We start from the raw sequence: 16,107 nt of genomic DNA on the forward strand, positions 1-16,107 counted from the left end.
CATGGGTTTCAACGACTTTTCTAAAATTGTTTTGGTTTCAGAATGACTTATCAACAGCCCGATGATGCACTCTTGTGAAGGGGCCCACGCTTTCCTTGGCATGCAGAAAGCAAAGAAGTAGATGAGAACTGCAGAATATTTACTTGAGGATGACTGTTTTAGCAGTCGCTTTAGCTGCCTTGCTATATTTTGCTGTAACTTAGATGAAATGAGTTTGCTTCTCTCAAGCACATACTGATTGGGCACCGCCCTGTGTCTGGGCTGCTGGTTTATCAACTGGCTTGCTCTCTGCGACAGCATGTGGATACTGTTTAGTACGAACAGCATGCTAAAGAAGCTGTTACTTTAGCGTAAATCAGGCACTAGCGATCTGAAAAGCATTTCCGAAACGGGAAAATGAAGGAGTAGCTTCAATCCTGTAGTATTAGTATCCGCACATACTCCAAAGGCAACACGCTGCCCTGCTTTCCAAACTGTTTGAAACCTGTTTCAGCCTATTGCCTTGTGCAATTGGAATCAGATCAGTGCAGTGGGTCACATTGCCACCATTCCCAAATTTCTCAAGGCAGCTGTGTTAGTATGGCCTAAAAGGAAGGGGAGGGCAAGGAAGAGCTATTCAGTTTTCTCTGAATTCATTCTCTAATTTTCATCTAAAATTTTATCTCGAGAGGAAGATACTATGTTTTAATCAGAACACGTTAAGTGTCCTCACTTGGCCAATGGGTAATGCCAAGCAACTGAAGCATCTTGATTGGGTAACTGGAAGCTCTTGAATATAGAATAGGTTCGCTTCCACGAGTTGAAACAGAAATATGTGCAAACATAGCCTCTGGGAAATGCATCCTCAGAACATCTCGGTGTAAAAAAAGGAAATGTAGCCACTCAATGTTTTGTTTTTAAAAGCTACCACTGTAGAGCTGATTTATATCATAAGATTGTTCTGTTCTGAAAGGAATAGTCAGGACAATGGCTCCTTTTCTCATCTTCTGATAAGTTTTTTTTAAATGTCTAGGCTTTAATAAACTCCATGGTCATAGCTGTGGGGAAAGCGTTGTTGTAAGCCAGTGTGAGGAGTTAGCCCACTTGTGATAACACCACGTTTTTCTTGCTTTAAAATTCCTAACTATTAACTAGAGCTTCACTTCCTTTAGTAGAAATTAACTGAACTTAAGTACACTTCTCTGAGGTACATTATAAATCGAATTTGTAGGCAAATGAGCTTGTTCCAGGAGTTAAGTTTTCTGTGAATATTCACTGAGCATCGTCAGTGATTTCCTCTAAGTATAAAAAAAATGTGAACTGACTCTAATATGAGTTGAGTACCAGGATGAGGCTTTCATTTACCACTGTCATATCCTTCTTTAAAGAAGTAGTACCTACAGAGTAATAATGGCCAGAAGTTTTGAGTTAATGAGAGAGTAGTTTGTGAGATTATTTATTACAGATTTGAACTCGGGTAAATATTGTTGTAGTCTCAGTATCCATGAACTCGACATGAAGGTCCCACTTCGGGCCTGAGTTATTTATTTTGGTCCACCTGTTTGTTTGTTCATTGGTGCAAATTCTCAGGTGACGTCTTTAGGTGTGGCTATCAGCACTGACCATGATAACAGCAGAACCAGGGAGCTTAGCAGTGTTACAGTTCAGTGTGGATTCTACAGGAGCTTTTAGAAAAAGGTTTTTTTTGCTACATCAATGATTTGATTTATAAGCTGATGTAGAGAAAACTAAACAGCACTCAAAGCGAAAGTTTTGCCCTCTTTTTTACTACAGAAAGTATTGACATGAAAATTTTACAGACATTTTGAACAGAATTTTATTCTCAATCCATTTAGTGATAATTTAGAGAAGTAGAACCTAAAATCGTTTAAAAGCGTCTCATTCCCAGATGAAAAAATGAAAAATATTTAGTGTTGCTCAAATATTTTCACAACTGGGGAGCCATTGTCTCTCTTTGCTTCTGTCAAAGAGCTGTGGCCTAGTCCTTTCCTAGGCACCAGAAACATGTCTAGGAAAGAACTGTGAGGTCACTAGTGTTAATGTTAACAAAAAGTTCTTATGCTACATATTTCTGGGTTCTGACCAGTTTCAGCTGTGACTATTACCTTTTTTAGGCATTTTTTTCTTTAGGCCGTGTCTACATATCATCTGGACTGTTGAGCAATATAATTAATTAATTACATGCCAGTCTTTACAATGGAGCAAGAATTATTGACTGTCTCCAGATGGTTGACAATCAAGTTTATCTTAATGACCAAAGTAACTAAATGCATCTAATTGTTAATGAATTCAGTTGACTATTAGTGATGCAATAGATTGCTCTTAATGGCCATTTGAAAATCAAGTAGGATTCAGATAGCTTTCAGAACAATCACCTCTTTTAAAAGATTTTGCCATATGCTAATCCACTCTGATATGCAGACATGGAGAAAACTAAAGGTTTTTACAAAGTGGAGCGCCTTGATTTTTATTCATAACTAACAAGTTTTTTTTCCATGTGAAATTTGCTTTTCTTTTTCAACAAATCCAGGTCTTGGATGTTCAGGAAACTATAGATCGTCAACAGGGTAAAGAGTATGAACATGACCTTAGTGAGACAGAAAAAGCTATAGTCAGAGAAATGTGCAATGTAAGTTTAATGTGCTCTATTGTGTATTCTGTGTTGAAAACCTCATCATAGCTTAGTTATTGCTTCATGAATACGTTCTTTTTAAAATGCTGGCCAAATGCCTTTATATTTTTATGTGAAAGTAAAACCAACCTTCCCTTGATTTTTCTTTAGTAAATTTTATTGCAGTTTTATTAACACAGTAATCATGTTGTAAAATATTCAGGTAAGCAAGAATCAGCCAATTTCTGTGTTGCAGAATGAATTGTGAAAGTTTTTGAATAAATTTTCTAAAATGTTACTAGTTTTGATAAAATAAGTTTCCATTTCATAATTTTCCTTAATTATGTTTAAAAACCTGTGATAAAGAAAACACAACCTTCTTCAGATGATTTGTAACTAGGGGAAAAAAATCCCTATCTTAATAGGTAATATTTGCTTAGTTCTTCATGCATATGATATGTGTGCTCCTGTCATGCCAAGCAGTACCTTTACCTCTCAGGGGTTGATGCAAGCTCAAAATAGTGAGAGGTAGATAGATACGAACTTAAGAGATAGTTAGCTACACAGAAATCTACCTTATGAAGTCATAGAAAAGCACAGTTTAAAAAAAAAAAGACATGCTATTTTCACAGTGCACAGCCTATGTAATCATTATTGCGGTTTGGATTGGATTAACTGAATTTTAGTTTAGTAATATGCTTGGATGTAACATTGGATCAAGAATATAATTTGTGAAGCTTGTTAAAAAGCTAAGTAGAATATGATAGGGGAAGACATTTCTTAAAAGCAAAAATTCATGGCCGATTATTTTAAGCACTGATTTGAATTGGCTTTATACTGTACTTTTATCCCTATTAGTCTTTGTTCATTAGGGTATCAAAATTGCTTGGAAATACCCTTCAGCTTTAGGCTATTAGGACCAGCTATCTCATTTATGTACCTCCCTGAGGTGTTCCTGGAATCCCGTAAATGTTAAATTAGGTCCCATGGGCATTTTAACACTCTTGCCCCAGCACATATAGGCTCCTGCTTGCTTGTGTTGTGGCTGCTTTTCTTTCCTACCTATCTGTTTTTGTCTGTTTTCAAAAGGTCGTTGGTTCTAGATGTCATAATTTCCTAAATGCATCACTGTTCATCTTCTGTAGCTTTTCGCCTGTCCTTAAGGTTTTCAATTTGAACATTTCCCTCAGATAAATTTTAAAGTTCAGACATTAGGAATTGTAAAACTAGAAGGGACCATAGAAGGTCACACCTCCAGTGGTTCTCAAAGAGTCATATGAGGCTCCTTCATAATTCAGAGGTCTGGGTTTCACCCCAGATCATGCAGTTGGGTTAGGAAGTCCTCGGTAAGAACCCCATACTTGCATTTTATATTTGAAGAAACTAAGATTCTGAAACTAAGTTACTTGCCCAAATTGTTCTCTAAGGAACAGTGAAGTCAGATGTATACCCAGATTTTCTCTGAGGACCAGCCCTTTCCACCTTCCCAAGTGTAGTTAATCTAGGCACTGCCATTTTCTTTCCTCAAGAAAGAATGAAAATCAACGTATTGGGTGGCCCAAAAATTTCGTTTGGGTTTTTCTGTAACATCTGGTCAGGAAAAACCAGAACGAACTTTTTGGCCAACCCAGTAGCTTGCAGAGGAGGCCATCTCCATTGTGCTTAATGGCAGAACTTCTGTAAAGAAACAGCAGGACTGTTTTTTGAGGAAAGATTTTTAGATATTAGAGAAGTTATTTCTGAGTCCTAGAAGCGACCCACTAATGAACTGGATCTTGATTCGTTTTGCATTGATTTTTGCTCACCTGTATTTCCAAAAATCCTTCATTGTCCTCTTCGTGTACCTTCAGAAGTTTTCTAGGGCATCTTTTCTCACCGAAATTTGAGAAAAAAATGTAGTTCAAATCTGATTATTAGCACTCTTATATTTGGAAACTATTTAAAAGCTAAGAGAAAAAACTGTTGATTTAAAATATTTGTGTCGAGACGAGGGGAAGAAGGTGGAAGAGTAAGACGCGGAGATCACCTTCCTTCCCACAGATACACCAGAAATACATCTACACGTGGAACAACTCCTACAGAACACCTACTGAACGCTGGCAGAAGGCCTCAGACCTCCCAAAAGGCAAGAAACTCCCCCACATGCCTGGGCAGGGCAAAATACCTGGGCAGGGCAAAAGAAAAAAGAATAAACAGAAACCAAAGAATAGGGACGGGACCTGTACTAGTGGGAGGGAGCTGTGAAGGAGGAAAGGTTTCCACACACTAGGAAGCCCCTTCGCGGGCAGAGACTGCGGGTGGCAGAGGGGGAAGCTTCGGAGCTGCGGCGGAGAGCACAGCCACGGGTGCGGAGGGCAAAGCGGAGAGATTCCCGCACACAGGATCGGTGCCGACCGGCACTCACCAGCCTGAGAGGCTTGTCTGCTCACCCACTGGGGCAGGCGGGGCTGGGAGCTGAGGCTCAGGCTTCGGTCGGAGCGCAGGGAGAGGACTGGGCTTGGCGGCGTGAAAACAGCCTGAAGGGGGCTAGTGCGCCACGGCTAGCCGGGAGGAAGTCCGGGGAAAAGTCTGGACCTGCTTTCTTCCCTCTTTGTTTCCTGGGGATTAAGAGCACTGCTTAAAGGAGCTCCAGAGACGGGCGCGAGCCGGGGCTATCAGCGCGGACCCCAGAGACAGGCATGAGATGCTAAGGCTGCTGCTGCCGCCACCAAGAAGCCTGTGTGCGAGCACAGGTCACTATCCACACTCCCCTTCTGGGGAGCCTGTGCAGCCCGCCACTGCCAGGGTCCCATGATCCAGGGACAACTCCCCCGGGAGAATGCACAGCGCACCTCAGGCTGGTGCAACGTCACGCTGGCCTCTGCTGCCACAGGCTTGCCTGCACTCCGTACCCCTCCCTCCTCCCAGCCTGAGTGAGCCACAGTCCCCGAAGCAGCTGCTCCTTTAACCCCATCCTGTCTGAGCAAACAACAGACACCCTCTGGTGACCTACATGCAGAGGCGGGGCCAAATCCAAAGCTGAGCCCCAGGAGCTGTGAGAACAAAGAAGAGAAAGGAAAACCCCTCCCAGCAGCCTCTGAAGCAGCAGATTAAATCTCCACAATCAACTTGATGTACCCTGCATCTGTGGAATACCTGAATAGACAACCAATCATCCCAAATTGAGGAGGTGGACTTTGAGAGCAAGATTTATGATTTTCTCCCCTTTTCCTCTTTTTGTGAGTGTGCATGTGTATGCTTCTGTGTGAGATTTTGTCTGTATAGCTTTGCTTCCACCATTTGTCCTAGGGTTCTATCCGTCTGTTTTTGGTTTTGTTTTTTTTCATTTTTTTAAAAAAATTATTTTTTCTCAATTATTTTTTATTTTAATAACTTTATTTTATATTCTTTCTTCCTTTCTTTCCTTCCTTCCCGCCATCCTTCCCTCCTTTCTTTCCTTCCTTCCTTCCTTTCTTTTTCTTTCTTTCTACTTTTTCTCCCTTTTATTCTGAGCTGTGTGGATGAAAGGCTCTTGGTGCTGCAGCCAGGAGTCAGTGCTGGGCCTCTGAGGTGGGAGAGCCAACTTGAGGACACTGGCCCACAAGAGACCTCCCAGCTCCACACAATATCAAACGGCGAAAATCTCCCAGAGATCTCCATCTCAACACCAGCACCCAGCTTCACTGAACGACGAGCAAGCTACAGTGCTGGACATCCTATGCCAAACAACTAGCAAAACAGGAACACAACCCCATCCATTAGCAGAGAGGCTGCCTAAAATCATAAGTCCACAAGACCCCAAAACACACCACCAGACGTGGACCTGCCCACCAGAAGGACAAGATCAGCCTCATCCACCAGAACACAGGCACTAGTCCCCTCCACCAGGAAGCCTACACAATCCACTGAACCAACCTTAGTTACTGGGGACAGACACCAAAAACAACGGGAACTATGAACCTGCAGCATGCAAAAAGGAGACCCCAAACACAGTAAGATAAGCAAAATGAGAAGACAGAAAAAACACACAGCAGATGAAGGAGCAAGATAAAACCCCACCAGACCTAACAAATGAAGAGGAAATAGGCAGTCTACCTGAAAAAGGATTCAGAATAATGATAGTAAAGATGATCCAAAGTCTTGGAAATAGAATAGACAAAATGCAAGAAACATTTAACAAGGACCTAGAAGAACTAAAGATGAAACAACCAACGATGAACAACACAATAAATGAAATTTAAAAGACGCTAGATGGGATCAATAGCAGAATAACTGAGGCAGAAGAACGGATAAGTGACCTGGAAGATAAAAGAGTGGAAATGACTACTACAGAGCAGAATAAAGAAAAAATAATGAAAAGAACTGAGGACAGTCTCAGAGACCTCTGGGACAATATTAAATGCACCAACATTCGAATTATAGGGGTTCCAGAAGAAGAAGAGAAAAAGAAAGGGACTGAGAAAATATTTGAAGAGATTATAGTTGAAAACTTCCCTAATATGGGAAAGGAAATAGTTAATCAAGTCCAGGAAGCACATACAGGATAAATCCCATACAGGATAAATCCAAGGAGAAATACACCAAGACACATATTAATCAAACTGTCAAAAATTAAATACAAAGAAAGCATATTAAAAGCAGCAAAGGAAAAACAACAAATAACACACAAGGGAATCCCCATAAGGTTAACAGCTGATCTTTCAGCAGAAACTCTGCAAGCCAGAAGGGACTGGCAGGACATATTTAAAGTGATGAAGGAGAAAAGCCTGCAACCAAGATTACTCTACCCAGCAAGGATCCCATTCAGATTTGATGGAGAAATTAAAACCTTTACAGACAAGCAAAAGCTGAGAGAGTTCAGCACCACCAAACCAGCTTTACAACAAATGCTAAAGGATCTTCTCTAGGCAAGAAACACAAGAGAAGGAAAAGACCTACAATAACAGACCCAAAACAATTAAGAAAATGGTAATAGGAACATACATATCAGTAATTACCTTAAATGTAAATGGTCTAAATGCTCCCACCAAAAGACACAGATTGTCTGAATGGATACAAAAACAAGACCCATTTATATGCTGGCTACAAGAGACCCACTTCAGACCTAGAGACACATACAGACTGAAAGTGAGGGGATGGAAAAAGATATTCCATGCAAATGGAAAACAAAAGAAAGCTGGAGTAGCAATTCTCATATCAGACAAAATAGACTTTAAAATGAAGACTATTAGAAGAGACAAAGAAGGACACTACATAATGATCAAGGGATCGATCCAAGAAGAAGATAAAACAATTGTAAATATTTATGTACCCAACATAGGAGCACCTCAGTACGTAAGGCAAATACTAACAGCCATAAAAGGGGAAATCGACAGTAACACATTCATAGTAGGGGACTTTAACACCCCACTTTCACCAATGGACACATCATCCAAAATGAAAATAAATAAGGAAACACAAGCTTTAAATGATACATTAAACGAGATGGACTTAATTGATATTTATAGGACATTCCATCCAAAAACAACAGAATACACATTTTCTCTAGTGCTCATGGAACATTCTCCAGGATAGATCATATCTTGGGTCACAAATCAAGCCTTGGTAAATTTAAGAAAATTGAAATTGTATCAAGTATCTTTTCCGACCACAATGCTATGAGACTAGATATCAATTACAGGAAAAGATCTGTAAAAAATACAAACACATGGAGGCTAAACAATACACTACTTAATACCGAAGTGATCACTGAAGAAGTCAAAGAGGAAATAAAGAAATACCTAGAAACAAATGACAATGGAGACACGACAACCCAAAGCCTATGGGATGCAGCAAAAGCAGTTCTAAGAGGGAAGTTTCAAACAATACAATCCTACCTTAAGAAACAGGAAACATCTCAAATAAACAACCTAACCTTGCACCTAAAGCAATTAGAGAAAGAAGAACACAACAACCCCGAAGTTAGCAGAAGGAAAGACATCATAAAGATCAGATCAGAAATAAATGAAAAAGAAATGAAGGAAACGATAGCAAAGGTCAATAAAACTAAAAGCTAGTTCTTTGAGAAGATAAACAAAGTTGATAAACCATTAGCCAGACTCATCAAGAAAAAAAGGGAGAAGACTCAAATCAATAGAATTAGAAATGAAAAAGGAGAAGTAACAACTGACACTGCAGAAATACAAAAGGTCATGAGAGATTACTACAAGCAACTCTATGGCAATAAAATGGACAACCTGGAAGAAAGGACAAATTCTTAGAAATGCACAACCTGCCAAGACTGAATCAGGAAGAAGTAGAAAATATGAACAGACCAATCATAAGCACTGAAATTGAAACTGTGATTAAAAATCTTCCAACAAACAAAAGCCCAGGACCAGATGGCTTCACAGGCGAATTCTATCAAACATTTAGAGAAGAGCTAACAGCTATCCCTCTCAAACTCTTCCAAAATATAGCAGAGGGAGGAACACTCCCAAACTCATTCTACGAGGCCACCATCACCTTGATACCAAAACCAGACAAGGATGTCACAAAGAAAGAAAACTACAGGCCAATATCACTGATGAACATGGATGCAAGAATCCTCAACAAAATACTAGCAAACAGAATCCAACAGCACATTAAAAGGATCATACACCATGATCAAGTGGGGTTTATCCCAGGAATGCAAGGCTTCTTCAGTATACACCAATCAATCAGTGTGATACACCATGTTAACAAACTGAAGGAGAAAAACCATATGATCATCTCAATAAATGCAGTGAAATCTTTCGACAAAATTCAAAACCCATTTATGATAAAAACCCTGCAGAAAGTAGGCATAGAGGGAACTTTCCTCAACATAGTAAAGGCCATATATGACAAACCCACAGCCAACATCATCCTCAATGGTGAAAAACTGAAAGCGTTTCCACTAAGATCAGGAACGAGACAAGGTTGCCCACTCTCACCACTCTTATTCAACATAACTTTGGAAGTTTTAGCCACAGCAATCAGAGAAGAAAAAGAAATAAAGGGAGTCCAAATCAGAAAAGAAGAAGTAAAGCTGTCACTGTTTGCAGACGACATGATACTATACATAGAGAATCCTAGAGATGCTACCAGAAAACTCCTAATCAATGAATTTGGTAAAGTAGCAGGATACAAAATTAATGCACAGAAATCTCTGGCATTCCTATACACTAAGGATGAAAAATCTGCAAGTGAAATCAAGAAAACACTCCCATTTACCATTGCAACAAAAAATATCTAGAAATAAACCTACCTAAGGAGACAAAAGACCTGTATGCAGAAAATTATAAGATACTGATGAAAGAAATTAAAGATGATACAACTAGATGGAGAGATATACCATGTTCTTGGATTGGAAGAATCAACATTGTGAAAATGACTCTACTACCCAAAGCAATCTACAGATTCAATGCAATCCCTATCAAACTACCACTGGCATTTTTCACAGAACTAGAACAAAAAATTTCACAATTTGTATGGAAACACAAAAGACCCCAAATAGCCAAAGCAATCTTGAGAACAAAAAACGGAGCTGGAGGAATCAGGCTCCCTGACTTCAGACTATATTACAAAGCTACAATAATCAAGACAGTATGGTACTGGCACTGGCACAAAAACAGAAAGATAGATCAATGGAACAGGATAGAAAGCCCAGAGATAAACCCACGCACATATGGTCACCTTATCTTTGATAAAGGACGCAGGAATGTACAGTGGAGAAAGGACAGCCTCTTCAATAAGTGGTGCTGGGAAAACTGGACAGGTACATGTAAAAGTATGAGATTAGATCACTCCCTAACACCATACACAAAAATAAGCTCAAAATGGATTAAAGATCTAAATGTAAGGCCAGAAACTATCAAACTCTTAGAGGAAAACATAGGCAGAACACTCTATGACATAAATCACAGCAAGATCCTTTTTGACCCACGTCCTACAAAAATAAACAAATTGGACCTAATGAAACTTCAAAGCTTTTGCACAGCAAAGGAAACCATAAACAAGACCAAAAGACAACCCTCAGGATGGGAGAAAATATTTGCAAATGAAGCAACTGACAAAGGATTAATCTCCAAAATTTATATGCAGCTCAATAACAAAAAAACAAACAACCCAATCCAAAAATGGGCAGAAGACCTAAACAGACATTTCTCCAAAGAAGATATACAGACTGCCAACAAACACATGAAAGAATGCTCAACATCATTAATCATTAGAGCAATGCAACTCAAAACTACAATGAGATATCATCTCACACCAGTCAGAATGGCCATCATCAAAAAATCTAGAAACAATAAATGCTGGAGAAGGTGTGGAGAAAAGGGAACCCTCTTGCACTGCTGGTGGGAATGTAAATAGCCACTGTGGAGAACAGTATGGAGGTTCCTTAAAAAACTACAAATAGAACTACCACATGACCCAGCAATCCCACTACTGGGCATATGCCCTGAGAAAACCATAATTCAAAACGAGTCATGTACCAAAATGTTCATTGCAGCTCTATTTACAATAGCCAGGACATGGAAACAACCTAAGTGTCCATCATCGGATGAATGGATAAAGAAGATGTGGCACATATATACAATGGAATATTACTCAGCCATAAAAAGAAACAAAATTGAGCTATTTGTAATGAGGTGGGTGGACCCAGAGTCTGTCATACAGAGTGAAGTAAGTCAGAAAGAGAATGACAAATACCGTATGCTAACACGTATATATGGAATTTAAGAAAAAAAAATGTCATGAAGAACCTAGGGGTAAGACAGGAATAAAGACACAGACCTACTAGAGAATGGACTTTAGGATATGGGGAGAGGGAAGGGTAAGCTCTGACAAAGTGAGAGAGTGGCATGGACATATATACACTACCAAATGTAAAATAGCTAGCTAGTAGGAAGCAGCTGCATAGCACAGGGAGATCAGCTCCGTGCTTTGTGCCCACCTAGAGGGCTGGGATAGGGAGGGTGGGAGGGAGACACAAGAGGGGAGAGATATGGGGACATATGTATATGTATGACTGATTCACTTTGTTATAAAGCAGAAACTAAGACACCATTGTAAAGCAATTATACTCCAATAAAGATGTAAAAAAATAAAATATTTGTGTCACCATGGTAAGTTATATATCAAAAACACATAGCAAATATTGGAGATTAAAGAAAAATACAGATTGTGAGACAGTTTCATAGTTTGTAAGAAATAACTTACGTAAGATTATGAAACCTATTAGAGGAACTATGTGCTTTTACAGTAACGTCACAGAAATGTAAAGCTTTCTCAGAATGTGATAGCCGTTAAAAGACTCAGAACTTGTTTTATCTCAGTGTATGGTATTCTTTCTGAAGATAAGTTAACATGTATATACAATGGAAAGACTCTTCTTCACAGCACCAAGTGCTTTTATTCTCTTCCCAAGCTATACCCCAAACATACACTGCCCTCTAAGAAATAGTAAATCTATCTTGTAGTAATGGTTTTATCTTAGTTATCTTAGGTTTGTCTGTTTGGCTCTTGTCAATTCCCTGAGAACAGTTGAAATACTTGACTGGTCATCTCAGATACCCACCTGTTCTGCTTTCAGTTAATGAGTCACTACTCTGTGTCTGCCTTAATATTCTGTATCCTTGGCTTATTTCAGAGTTCTGCCTTCTCTGAGTTTCCTTTCACCACATAGTAATTTCAGGGTTAAGGCCCCTTGCATTCTACATTTGAACACTTGAAGAGGGGTAGCACTTTTGAGTTGTAATCATCTACTGCCTTACGTCCCTGATCATTTGGCTCTATCCTCTGCTTCTAACCAAGACATCAAAGCGTTCTGGGTAGATGTAATTATGTATACCATTTAAGGGCTAGAAAGGCAAAGTCCATAGCATTCCTTGGCTTCCTGATTCAGAATTTGTGCCTCTTTAGTCAGTGTACTGAGAAATGACACTTTCCTAGCTCCCTTGGGTACAATTTGAGCCATCCATTGCTATATCATTCCTTTCCAAATAGTTAAGGACCATACTACAGTTCCCTTCAAATATGACAATACTCCATCACATAGTTGTGCCTGCTAAAACAGAGAGACTAATAGTTACATGGGCTTCGAAATGAAGGTAGACAGAACCCTATATATTCTTATGTAGTACTGTGAATAGTACTTGGCTTCCCTGGAGTATCTGCTCTTTTTAAAAGAGAAAACAGAGAAACACAATCTATGAATAATTAACGAACCAACGGGTTTGTATTCATGTTAGAGCAATGTAAATTTTTGTGGAATTAATCAGTCTGATCATAATCCTAATAGTGAAACGCTCTAAGAGGGTTATGACTTACTGTGTGTGTTTCCTAATTAATGTTAGTATACTGGTATGTTGTTGTTGAATTCAGTAACAATTACTTATTAATCTCACCTTTTGCTACTGTCCCTTTAAAATGGACCAGTTTTTAGCATATTGTAATTGTATCTATTTTAGTGACTCTTGAATTTATTCTTATCTTTTCCCTGCATCTGTATGCTTTCTGTTGTGGTAATCCGAGATACCATATTGGGTAGCTAAGCTTTATGATAACTGAGGCCCCCATTTCGCAGGGGAAACCAGGGAACTCTACCACTGACCCTTAATGCTACCACCTCAGGGACTTTAAACCACTAAGGACAATGAAGGAGCGTTTGTTCTTAGCTATTTAACATTTTGGTATCCCTTATTTTAGAGGTATAATATAGGAACCAGGATGATTTTGCTCATGTGTTCTTATTTCTGGCTAGATATTAGAATCATGTTGAAAGCTTTTAAAACAAAAAATAGATGACCATACCTGTCTGAGTAACTCCCAGTGTGCAGTGTGCAGCTAGAGTTGAGGACCACTCTCACAGCTAGTGTAAGCTGGCACGTCATTCTTTAATTCTGACCCTGGTTGCTAACAAAGCGTCGTAGTCCCATCTGTTGAGCAGTTCTTGTGATTTAGAAACTTGTATCACATTTCATTTTGTATTTTGTGTTTGACAAAATATGTGAATATTTTGTCTCTTGTCTTATATTCCTTTTTGTCCCTCTCATAGATTCCCGCTTAGAACAAAAAAACATATACATGTCTTTGTGGAAGAGGACAATTAAGATGCTTACTTTTTTTTCTTCTTAAGGTTGTATGGAGGAAACTTGGAGATGCTGCAGGTTCGTGTCCTGGAATTAGGCAGCATTTGTCTGGAAACCAGTACAAAGGACCCATGTGAGAAGGACTCTCTTTCAAACATGACATCACCACTGCCAGAGAGACAGAAGAAAAGAGTGGATTTTCACAAACCTGGACTCATGGAATAACATGGAGTGATTGTACATTGCACATATTTTCCCTCTAAAATCTTTAGTGTAACTGAAGTTGTATTTTGTCTCTCACTTCAATGTTCACAACAGTCAATCTCAAACAAGGTAGCTTCGAAAATCACCATTTTGGTACCAATATTTTCATTAGAACTAAAAGTTTTTGACTCTTCAGATGGAAAATTGTAATTGGGAAACCTGCATGATTGGAAGAGTCCAGTAGAGCCTCTGTGGTTTTGATAGAATTGAATCATTGCATATAATGGTGGGAGTGTTCTACCATATTGTTCAAGATAAGAGGTGGTTTCCAGCTTCCCAAGTTGGAGAGTTGGTCACCTATTATATTTTAGTTAATAAAATACTAGTTCCTGATGCATCATTGATTCGAACGCAAGATAAGATTAGGTTTCTGGGATTTCGTTTTGACTTTTGAGGTGCTAAAAATACCACATAAATTTTCCTTACCAGCTAGGAGGGTAGCAGGACTTTGTCAAGTGCTTATCAGCGAGTACCATTTATTTTAATTGATCAAAGTAAATATATCTTTTCTTTTCATCTTAATGTATTGCTCATGAAGACACATCTTGGGAACACATCAACCTCCATCTTCAGTGTATTCATTAATGTTAATATTAACAGTTTCAATTAAAGAACAAGCAAACAATTTTTCTAAGTGTTTCCAGCTGTGAGATGTTAATTTCTACAATTTAATTTCTAGACATGCTGTTATACTTAATAAACTTTCTGTAAACTTTAAAATATTGCACTGCATTTATGAAAAAAGCTTTCTTAGCCTACAGCAGTTATCTAACATTTTATGAAACTGACGCATGTCCTTCATTATTGAAGCTAAAAGCTCTTGTTCAGATTGCTTGAGGTTTGAAAAGGAGGTGTGCTAGCTTTGCTTTGCTTTCCTTATTTTTGGTGTATATATATATATTTTATATATATATATATATATATATATATATAAAAAATAGACTGTGTGTATTGGAAATGCTATGATAGGTATTTTGTGTTTATCCAAATGCAACCATAGTTTCTTGTATGAATGTGCGAGAGGCCTGTGAACGAATGCTAACTTTATATTGTAGTTTAAGATTATAAAAGTAGGAATGCAACAATTCCCAGTTTTCTTCTAAATTACTTAGATTTGATTCATAGCAGATATTCTGTTGTTGCTCTTTTTTTAAAACAGGCTCATTACACATGTATTAATTGTCATTGGTGAAGGAATTGTTACACTTTTTTGAATGTTATTGTGATGAAAAAGCAGCCCTCTGGTCTCAGAAAATATTTATGCATTAATTTGCTATAGAATTCTCTAATTATTGTAATTGGATTACCATTTAAGCTTCTCTTTTAAAATGTTATATATTTTAAGAATATTATTACTCTATAAAACTGCTATATTTACACCTTCCCTTGAAAAGCCTTCATCTTTAAATTGTTGTATTCCTACACTCTGAAGACATTTAAAACAAGTTTCTGTGCCTGCAGTAGAGCCTGCAGAAGCTAATACAAGGAACACTGGTCTTTTGACAAAATACTTGTGTAAATTTTGATACTGTATTAAAACTATTTTTTTAAAGTTCTGCATAAAATTGACTCATCAAGTATATGTGTTCATCTTAGCAATGATAATAAATTATTTAATCTCAGTGGTTTTTTTCTTCAAAATGTTTTTCCTAAATGGAGATTTCTAATAGTCACTAAATATCATATTACTCCTGTATGATGACAGTAACGTAGTAGTACAGATGATTCATTATCTTAAATACAAGACAAAGGCATGTTTAAATATGCGCTTAATGAGGGATTTAATATTGAGATTCCTCAATTCATTATTTTCTAGTATAATGTAGTTAAAAATTTAGAATATTTAAGAATATTTAAAAATTAATTATAAACTCTTTCCCTTGTTCTTCTAATTCATATAGAATAAGATTAAACTTCAATTATTTATTATTAAAATATTAGTAATCACAAGAAAATACACCAGAGAGAAAATATTAAAGAAATGGAAAACTCGGCATCTGTATGTAATTTAAGAAGCTTATACATTATTGGGGAAAGATAATATACACATATGACCAAGATGTAAATTAGAGAACACACACACACACACACACACACACGCTCAGGTAGAGAACTTGGAAATCACTCACACCCTACACTTAGCATTAGTCTGTACTTTAA

At 38.1% G+C, this 16,107-nt stretch overlaps 1 protein-coding gene across 6 annotated transcripts in view; it reads left to right on the forward strand.

Annotated features, from left to right (window-relative positions):
* Positions 1-15,569, forward strand: part of CCDC85A (coiled-coil domain containing 85A) — a 204,363-nt gene extending 188,794 nt beyond the window's left edge. For 4 of the 6 annotated variants that reach the window (XM_027131731.1, XM_027131728.1, XM_027131726.1 and 1 more), the window contains one exon: positions 13,731-15,569. In XM_027131731.1, the coding sequence (XP_026987532.1) occupies positions 13,731-13,820 (90 nt within the window). In that variant the 3' untranslated portion in view covers positions 13,821-15,569. Of the gene's footprint in view, positions 1-2,530; positions 2,630-13,730 lie in introns of all 6 variants that reach the window. The other 2 variants (XM_027131729.1, XM_027131730.1) reach the window with 1 other exon arrangement.
* Positions 15,570-16,107: the final 538 nt, after the last annotated feature.

The sequence above is a fragment of the Aethalodelphis obliquidens genome, unplaced genomic scaffold (assembly GCF_003676395.1).
Source record: "Aethalodelphis obliquidens isolate GAN/ISIS:26980383/991018 unplaced genomic scaffold, ASM367639v1 scaffold40, whole genome shotgun sequence".
In the NCBI taxonomy this organism is placed as follows: Eukaryota; Metazoa; Chordata; class Mammalia; order Artiodactyla; family Delphinidae; genus Aethalodelphis; species Aethalodelphis obliquidens.